The sequence below is a fragment of the Manihot esculenta genome, chromosome 7, assembly GCF_001659605.2.
Source record: "Manihot esculenta cultivar AM560-2 chromosome 7, M.esculenta_v8, whole genome shotgun sequence".
Classification (NCBI taxonomy): domain Eukaryota; kingdom Viridiplantae; phylum Streptophyta; class Magnoliopsida; order Malpighiales; family Euphorbiaceae; genus Manihot; species Manihot esculenta.
Genome location: NC_035167.2, coordinates 2,947,918 through 2,958,298, shown reverse-complemented (window position 1 = coordinate 2,958,298; position 10,381 = coordinate 2,947,918). Strand labels below are relative to the sequence as shown.

General features: G+C 24.4%; 2 protein-coding genes across 2 annotated transcripts; both read right to left on the bottom strand.

Annotated features, from left to right (window-relative positions):
- Positions 1-1,452: 1,452 nt before the first annotated feature.
- LOC110618773 (beta-glucosidase 24) lies at positions 1,453-4,391 on the bottom strand. Its single transcript, XM_021762009.2, has 13 exons — positions 4,228-4,391; positions 4,076-4,145; positions 3,954-4,012; positions 3,779-3,854; positions 3,597-3,674; positions 3,385-3,472; positions 3,006-3,261; positions 2,806-2,921; positions 2,499-2,716; positions 2,324-2,358; positions 2,128-2,230; positions 1,927-2,035; positions 1,453-1,848 (listed from the first exon to the last, which is right to left on the bottom strand). Exons 1-13 carry the CDS (start codon positions 4,387-4,389, stop codon positions 1,605-1,607), a joined length of 1,614 nt encoding a protein of 537 aa, XP_021617701.1. The 5' UTR covers positions 4,390-4,391; the 3' UTR covers positions 1,453-1,604.
- A 4,286-nt stretch (positions 4,392-8,677) lies between these two features.
- LOC122724105 lies at positions 8,678-9,794 on the bottom strand. Its single transcript, XM_043958662.1, has 2 exons — positions 9,444-9,794; positions 8,678-9,365 (listed from the first exon to the last, which is right to left on the bottom strand). The coding sequence occupies exon 2, from the start codon at positions 9,334-9,336 to the stop codon at positions 8,917-8,919; it is 420 nt and encodes a 139-aa protein (XP_043814597.1). The 5' UTR covers positions 9,337-9,365; positions 9,444-9,794; the 3' UTR covers positions 8,678-8,916.
- Between the last annotated feature and the right edge of the window lie 587 nt (positions 9,795-10,381).

The window sequence follows — 10,381 nt, the reverse complement described above, 5'->3', positions numbered from 1 at the left end:
AAGAAAAAACATGCAAGTTTAAAAATTTCATTAAATGCTTTAATAATATGTACACATGCTATATTATATTGAGTCGCGTTGGATATTGACCTTAAAAATTTATTTTGTAATCCCCCAGTATGAAATAAAATTTTCTGAAATTTTAATTTTTAGAATTAAAACAATAAAGATTTATTTTTAATTTATAACCCAACAAAAAATATAGAGAATGGAAGGAATAAAGTATAGAATGAGAATTTTTTTTATGAAAATAAGTAGTAAAAAAAATAGTCGTTATAAACTGTTATAAAAATTTTGAGATAATATAATTAAATCTACATAAAATTATAACGATTAAATTTAATATTAAATTTAAATATCAAATTTACGACGGCCAAAAAATCTCATAAATAAAAGTTTTAATGACTATAAAATCTTATAAGATGATACAATTATATTTAAGATCTAAAAATATTTGAAAGATCAAAAATAAATATTTATTGGTAAGTTAAAATTTTTTAAAATATAAATTCATTTTTATAATATTTAAAACAAAAGGATGGAATTTTGCCCATATTCTAATAATTATGTTTTTAGAAGAAACAAATGGATTTTAAGCCAAAGTTTTGATTGAAATAAAAATCTAAGAATGTCAGTGAGTTAGATTTTGCTTGGGTGAAGAAGAAGTAGTTAAGAACGACTATCACAATTATATTGTATTATATATGTTATACTCACATGTTCCTTGAGAGTTAAGAAAATTTGATAGAAAATAATTTATATTTTAAAAAATATTTTATGAAAAATATCTTTCATAAAAAATATTTTCAAACAATATAATTTATTTTTTATTGTTTAATTTTAATTTAAAAAATAAATTTATTAATAAATTTATATACAGAAATTTTAATAAAAATTTTAAAATAGAAAATCATTTTTTTAAAATGACTTATTTTTAATAAAAAAATTTTTTTTTATTGACTAGATTTTTTGAAATTTCTAAATCTCAACAAATATGAAAAATATTTCCCTCAAATATCTTTCGGAGAGTAAGGGATAATTTTATTTTTGTTTAGGTTTGAAAATAATTTGAAATATTGTTGAATTTTCTTAGTGATAATCATATTAAAACTTCTTTAAATAAATATTTTAAATTAACAATTTTAAATCAATAATTGAAGGGCTACGATTTATTTATGTCAATTGAATTTGAAAAATTATAATGAATAGACAAATGGAAACCCGCAAACATTTTTTTCTTTTACTTATATCTTACAAGAATTACAAAAAATTTATTTAGCTAAGCTTCTGTATTAATTTTCTATAAAAGTTCCATTAGTATAATAGTATTATTACTTTATTTAAAAACTTAATAAAAAAGATAAATATATATTCAATTTAATGATTTAATATGATTCAATTTAGTCTTTTGAAAAAATTGTTGCTTAATATTTTCAATATTAATTTGAAAAATTAATTAAATAACAATTTTTATTTCACATATAAGATAACGATACCACACATCTCGAAAACTTTATTACAACATAAGTTAGATCATTGGAGCTTCATAATTGTCCAACGATATTATTTAATTGTGAAAGACACACAGAATATCCAGACATAATCTACATGACATAGAATTTGCCAACCTTCCTTGGATCCTTTAATGTAACCTCATAGATATTATTTGCATCGACAGATATATTCAGGAATTTCGTGAACCAAAGAGCTGATTTCTTCGGGTATCTTTTTAAGTTATCTTTGTAGTCTACATAATACAAACCGAATCTTGATGTATAACCAATATTCCACTCGAAATTGTCTAAATATGACCATGCAAAATAACCTTTGACATTAACATTGTATTCCCTGCAAAAATCAATAATCATTTGAAAAGTAATTAAAAATAGTTATCACAAATCTCTACATCTTAGAGTTTGGACTCACTTGAGAGATCCTAATGCATTCCACATATGCTTTCGATAGTACTCTATTCTGAAATCATCTTGAAGTGCCTCCTCAATTGGTTGAGATTCATTATTGTAGTTGTCAACCCCTAAATTAGTGTGAACTTGAGAATTAGATCAAAAATATAATCTCAATTTACTTTTCTATGAACAAAACATTTATTAAAAAAAAAAAACTTACCATTCTCAGTAATATAAATGACCGGATCATTATATGTATCTTTGGTATAATTCAAAAAGTGTCGAATACCTTTTGGAAAAATGTAAAACCATGACGAGTAAGCCTGCAAATTTTTAATTTGTATGTCAATAATATTATTCACATAAATATTTCTCTATACTAGAATTTTATCAATTTATTTTTTTTATATACTAACCCTTGGACCAATAAGATTACCATTATTATCGTAAGCTGCAGCAGAGGAAAAAAAAATCATATTGTCAATTAAACTTTTTTAAGACAAAAAAACTTATCAACCTATATCTATATATAAAAGATACAAACACACACTCTTTTCCACCTTTGATGTATAATTTTATATGTGAACTTACGAGTCTCAATAACACCACTATCAGTTTTGTATCTACGAAAATTTGGATCAACTGTAATATTTGGTTTTGCATAATACGCAGTGTAGTATTGTAATCCAACAAAATCATATGATCCTCTAAGTAATTGAGATTCATTATTTGTAAACTTGATCAATCTATCTCCAGCTAAATCTGTCATAGTTTTTGGATATCGCCCATAAGTCATAGGTTCCATCCACCTGAAATTATGAAGAAAATAGTGTTTAATTAAAGACTTGTGTATGTGTTAAACATTTAACTACTAGCTTAATTTGGAAGAAAAACTCACAATCCAAACATGAAATCTAGGGCTGTTTTGGCTGCTTGTACATCAACTGCACTGTTGGAGAGAGGTTCATACCAGAAGGTAAAGAGGGTAATCCCAATCTTGCCCTTTTGAGTTCCCTACATAGTGAAATACACAAAGGTTTTCTGTAATTGCATAAAAATTTTTAAGGAGAAAAATGATGTTATATATATAATATAAACCTGATAATGTTTTCGATATTGGTGAACAGCTGCGGCATGAGAAAGAAGCAAATTATGGGCAATTATATAAGGTTCTGTAGTTGAGTTTCCAGCTAGGCATTGGCGATTCACCCAAGATGAGCATCGACCAGGGGCAAAAACTCCATCATCATGGGCGAATCCAACATATGCTGATGGTTCATTAAAAGTCATCCAGTGTTTCACTCGATCACCGAATTTTTCAAAGAGAAGATCGGCATATTGGAGATAATCTTCCCTGTATTTCATGTAATAATTCGATAAGATATTTTAGTACTTAGGTGAAAATATTTTTGAACAAAATTTAAATGAATTTCTAAATTTTTAATATTTTGAAATCACAATAGAATTCTATACTTACACAATTTCATGACTTAAGAAGCCACCATATTTGTCCTGGAGTGCTTGAGGAGTATCCCAATGAAAAATAGTAACAAAAGGCTCTAGTCCTGAATTTTATAACAAAATAAATTAAATATTTTGATGTAATTTAGTTAACTTCAATAAATTTGGAATATTTTTACAATTTTAATTTAATTTTCAATCTTCTAAACGAAAATGTATAAGGAGTACCATTGCTTATAATTTCATCGATAACATTATTGTAGAATTGAATCCCTTCCTCGTTCACTCCTTGACGTCTCCTTCCGGCTAGACATTCAATATTTCAAAAACAAAGATAGAGAAATTTATAAATATTTTACATAGAAAATTTAATTTATATATAAATTCAAAAATTTTAATAAAATACTTACATGGTATAACTCTAGACCATGAAATGGACATTCTAAAAGCATTAAAACCCATCTTTTTAACGTTTTTTATATCTTCCTGCAACATCAATTTCACAAGTCTTATTTAATTTTATTGTCGATAACAAACATGGGCTTTGAGAGAGGTAATATAAAATAAAAAGTTTGATCGATATACCTTGTAGCGGTTATAGAAATCAACTGCAACATCCCCATTGCTACCATCTAATATCCTATCTGCAATATTACACATAAATAATTAGATATAGTCAATAAAGATGGACAAATACACATATATACCTGGAGTCTCCTTGGAAAATATGTCCCAAACACTAGGTCCTCTTCCCTTTGTGGTTGCTTCACCTTCAATCTGAATACCATAGATGATCATATATTTATATGTATAATTCCAAATGAAACTATTAGTTATTGATATATGTTCATATATTTACCTGGTAAGCAGAAGTAGCCGTTCCAAAAATAAAGTCATCTGGAAAATATTTACGGCTAAAGTCTTCAGGAATATCATCATCATCATCCGTTCCCATTGCTGGCTTAGTGAGAGCCAACAAGCTTATGAATAAGACGAGCATAGTAGCCATAGCCATAGTCATGGTAATTTCAAGTGCTTGTGTGTGGTTTTGGCTTTTTGGTAATGTCCCTTTATACAGAGTCCATGCAGACCTTAAATCATTTATTTGTGAATTGCATGCATGGTTTTCTGTAATTAATAGTTTTTTGATATTATATTTATATTTTTTTTTTCACAAAGAAGAATATTATTAAAATTAAATTAAGTTCCCTTCTCCTTTACATTTTAGCCCTACCTTTTTCAATAATACAATATAAAGCTTTCTACGTATTTGGATAATCATATCCATTTTTCCATGTTTGAACTTTTAGACAATTTTCTAGAATTAATTTTGTCTTTTATATTAATTATATATATTATCAAATTATATTTTTAAATATAATATTAATTCTCTAAAAGTTAATACTTTAATTACTAATTTTGATAATTCTTTCTTCAAAACTCAAGAGATCATGTAATTTACATTCCATATTAAAATCATTATTTTAATTTTTGTTTTCCAACGTTAAAAAAAACATTTTTTTAATTTTTTGATCAAATGTTATACAAATCGATTTAAAAGGAATTAAATGTTTTTTAGTTTATGTTTTAAAAAATATTTAATGTTCTAATATATATTAAAATCATTATTTTCTTTAAAAAAATAATATTTTTTTTGTAAACAGAGACTACCAATTGCTTTGTTTTTTTTGAAATATGAAAATCGGAAAAATAAAATATAAAATCTCTCAAATTTATTTAAATGTACCTACCACCACATTAAACCTTGAGTGTCGGAGACTTTCAGTTTATGATGTATTGTAAATTTATTTTTATAATTAAATTTATTAAATTATATAAAAGAAATTATAGTCATGTTAAGAATAAAACTAATAAAAAGTTTATAAAAATTATATTAACATCAAGATTTTTTCCATTTTCAATTATATCACATAATTTAAAATTTGATATATTGAAATACGATTTTTTTAATTAATTAATGTTTTAAATCACTTCAATTTTATGAAATTAAATTAATCATTGCCAAAGATTATAATAGAATTATATTATGAAACGACCTTCCATCTTTTATTTAATTTTATTATATTTTTATTTTATTTAAAATTTATTATTTTTATTAGCCAATTAAATTAAGTCACTCATTGTCCTAGCTAATATAAAATTAGTAGGACTAAAATATTTGTATTTATATCAACTCCAGAATTAATTTAATAACAAAAATACCATTGTAAATAATATAAAAGAAGAGAAATTATTTAGATAATCCTATTATTTCTTCCTTATATACTAGTTAAAATTTGTACGTTATTTACTTTTGTTGTATATATTATTTATTTATATTTTTTATTAATTTATATATAATAATTTTATAATATATTACTTTAAAGTGCCTGTTAAATTTGATTTATTATTACTATAGTACTAAATTATTAAAATCATATTTTATGTGTTATATGATAAATAAAAAGTCAGATGATCATTTCAGAAGTCGGATGACCACTCAAAATCAGTCGAAAGTCGGACAAACAAGAATGATCATTCTAGAAGATCATGTTGAACGACCACCTAAGATCAGACGAAAGTCGATCGTGTAGGAACGACCATTACAAAAGATTAGGTCGAATGATCACTCAAAGTCAGACAAATTGGATGACTAGTTGAAAACCAGATCGGACGATCACTCAAAGACAGACGATCAGGTCAGAAGACCAAGTTGAATGGCCACTCCAATAAATCAGGTCGGACGATCACCTAAAGACAAACGATCAGGTCAGAAGACCAGGTTGAATGACCACTCCAATAGATCAGATCGGACTACCACCCTAAAATGATCAAGTCGAACAATTATTTTAAAATGACTAGATTAGAATCAATAGACGACCAGACGATCACTCCAAAATATTAGATCAGACAACTATTCTAAAATGATTGAATTAGGAATTGGTCGAATATTCTAAAATTTTCTCTCTTCTTCTTCCTCTTAACTCACATGTTTTATGCTGTAGTAACAGCCGTACATTACGACGCATGCTTTCTTTCAAAATATTTGATAGATCTGTATGTAAACACATTTCACTTAAATAAAACAATTAATTTTATTTTGCCCTAATTCTTTATTTCGGTCAAGTTACTTTTATAACATCACTTTTAATTCAAGTTGGTTAAAATATTATTTATAAAAGAGAAATTAAAAAAAAAATATTAATGTAGTCAATTTTATTATTTATAAATATAGTAGTGGCGTATGAATTTTTTGTTAATTCACTGATATTCCTTATTTAATAAACTTATCATCAAAATATATTTTTAAGAAAATTTTGTCCTCCAATTATAGTATTTATTATAGGTTAAAAAGTAATCTATTACTTAATTTTTAAAGGAATAAAATTAATACTAATAATTTTATATTAAATAAAATATTTTTACTTTTTTAAAATCTATCAAAATTAGTCTTTCTATTTTTAAATTTAATAATTTAATTCTTATATTTTAATTCTATCAAATTGAAGGTTTATATATATAACTAATTAATTTTACGTTAATTATCTTTAAAACAATCAAAATATCCTTAGAAATGTAATGCTACTTTAAACATTGGATTTTACTGAAATTAATATTTATATTTTTAAATTTCTTAAAAATAAATGGTTAGTCACTAACATTTAGTTTTATCAAAATATTGTTTTAATGGAGGGACTCTTGATTTGACAAAATCAAAATACATAGATGAAATTATTAAATTGACATACTCTGGGAATATAAAAATAGTTTTCTCTTATATATTTTAATTTATTTAAATTATTAATTTTCAATAATAAATTATATTTGGTAATCTATCATTTAAAAGCTATAATTAATTTTTTGTCATTATAATTTTTATTGATAATTATTTTATTTTAATATAATAAAAGAGTATGATTTATAAACCTTTACCCTTATTTTAAAAATTTAATACCATTTTCTTTTTATATTGTATGTGAAGAGTATTAGTATTTTAAAGCAAAATTTAATATATTAAAAATATTTAAAAATAATACAATTTAAAATGATTAAATATCCGAATTTTATTTTCGCATTATCCGTCGGTAAAATTGAAATTATTCTATCTAATTATATAGTTTTTTTAAATAAAATAAAAAAATAGATCCAATTATTATATAATGAAATTTTTTTCCATTTCTTAAATTTAAATTAATAATAATAAATGTAATTATTATACTATAAGCACTCACAGACTTAACCGTAGTAAGTGTATCTGAGTAAATTTTAGAGATCTCAGATTCTACAAAATTTTCAATCCTCATTTAAAAAAAAAATACTATAAATGCTATATTGAAATACAAAATTTTAATTCCATAATAACACTTCCTACATAATAAAGTTATAATACAATTTAAAAAAATTATTACATTACAATTATAAAATAAAATGTAGACAAAATAATATTTAATAATTAACTTCGATTATAAAAATTTTAAAATTAATAATTTTATATATATATTTTTTTATTTTACATAAAATTGTTGATCTTAAATTTACTTAGTTATAATTTAAAAGACATGACTAATTTTTTCTTCTTAGATACTTTATTTATATTTTTTTAATATAATAAAAGATATTATTTATAAAGTTTTACTCTTATTGAAAAATGTTAATTTTTTTATTTTGTATTTTTTAATAGTATTAAAATTTAATTATTATAAATAAAAATTAATATATTAAAATTGTATCAAAATAATAAAACAATCACATTATAAAATACCTCTTATGTGAATTTAGTTTTTCAAATAAAATGTTGGTCATTAAATATTATTAGCAATAAATATTTCGCTGTAATATAATTAATAAAAATTTATTTTTTTTTTAACTTTTTTCGATAATATAATGTTACAAGACTCATTTGTACTTAATTGTTATAATTTTTATAAATTTAAATATTTAAATTATTTTTTTATAAATGTTTTATAAATTAATTTCAAATAATAAAAGAATATAAATATATTATAATAAGTCCATTTCAGACAAAGATTATAAACTTACATCAGATGCCCAACTCAATATCAAACCCAGACCCATTTCCAAATCCTTCTTAGCCGAGCCAATTGAAATCGTCTTAAGAGCACTGCCCAGAGAAAACCACCTGCATTGGCATTGTTAGAAAACCACCGGAGAGTCCAAAAAACTCAGCATTGGGGATGTATGCTGAATTCAGTTCATAACTTTCATTTTTCATTTTTACTTTTCGGACATGTCAAATTCATAAAAGCATTATATTGAGTGAACAAACCAATCCATATGCACATGCAGAAGCATGAAAGACAGCTTCTTCTCCATCTTCATTTCCAACCATGTAAAAGCTGTAAAAGGATACTGCTCGAGCAACCAGTGGTTTTTAGTTCATGGGTGTTGGAGTCATTTTCAGGACATTAAGGTTTTGAATTGGAGTCTTAGTCGATAGTGCTCGACCAAGGTGCAAAAGTAAAAACACATTGTCTAATGAAACACAAGGAATCCTAATCTATCTATAAGGATTGGCTGTTAGTTGCAACTACTTGGAAAGCAATCTTGCTAAATCTTTACCCTCCCCTTTAAGCTCAATAACTTTCTTACACAAGCTAACCATTTTTCTGCTGAGCTTTGATCTGCGAACAGCATAGCATTTTCTGATGTGTTCATATTTTTCAAGGCAGGATTTTGCTTTCTCTTCAACCTCATGCACATGGATACTCCATCTGTTATAGATTTCCCCGTAGTTTCCTCGCCGTTTACGGATCGTACGTTCAATATCACTCTTAAAACCAAGAAGGAAGTTCAGTTCCCATTGCAAGGCTTCATAGTTTTCCTTCAGATTCTTTGAATATGAAGCTTCTTTCTTGACAGATTTCAATGCATCCTTGCCAACCTGATAAAAAAGTGCTGCAGAAGCAATTGCTATGGCTATAATTTCAGCAACACCAAGAGTAGTCATCTGGAGAAGTTGATGTGAGAAGTGAGAATCTGCAAAAATGGTTTCTGGGAAATTGTTAGATATCAGAAATGGTTAAAAGGAAGATGAATTTGATTCAGTATATTTACCTTTCTGTATCTGTGAATCTCTGCTAGCTTCACAAGAAATTAGCTGACTACTTTATTAACGTGAAGAAGCAAACTAAGTTCCTTTTCTTCTTGTTGTTTGTAATGTGAAAGTCTAATTTTTGACTTAATTAATTGAATAAAATATTGGAAAAAAATAAAATAAAATAAAATATAAAACCAAAATGCTCTTTTCATCTACCATATGTTTAAGTAGATGTCATGTCAATTAACTATATTTTATTCAACGAAGGAATATATTGCAGAGCAGGCCTTGTTATAATAATTGCCCAGTAAACAAAGAGAAATTTCTTTCTTTTTTCGAATAATGTTAATTTATCTTTAGCTATAGTATTGTTTTAAATTGACTGAAATAATAATTATTTGCAGGAATCATGACAGTTCAGCGTTTGACGTAAAACTGATAAAAGAACCGATTAGATTTCATGAAAAATTTTAATTAATATCGATTGGTTAAATGAAATAAAAAAAAATAAATTATAAATAAAAAAATTTTATTGAAATTCTTTAAAAATTAAAAATTGAATCTTTAATAATCAGAAAAAGTTATTTATAATAAAAAAAAATTTAATATGTAAAATTATAAAAATATTAAAAAAATAATTAAAATATAAAATTAATTTCTAAACGATGAAATTTTCGTATCAAACTTTGTAATAAATCTGCGATTTTTATCATATTTTTGAAAGTCATGCGTCTCGAAATTTTCTTTTCGAAAAATTATTTTGAGTCTTTATCGAATATCGTTAAATTCGATTTAAATCTACCGTAAAATTTAAGAGTAATTGATGCGTATTAAAATCATTTTCGCGGTATTAATGAATTAAGCAGCAGTTTGATCCACCATATATAAATCAAAATAGATAAACTCTTTCATATTCATTTCTTATGTCTAAATAAGAAATTATATTAATTTCAAA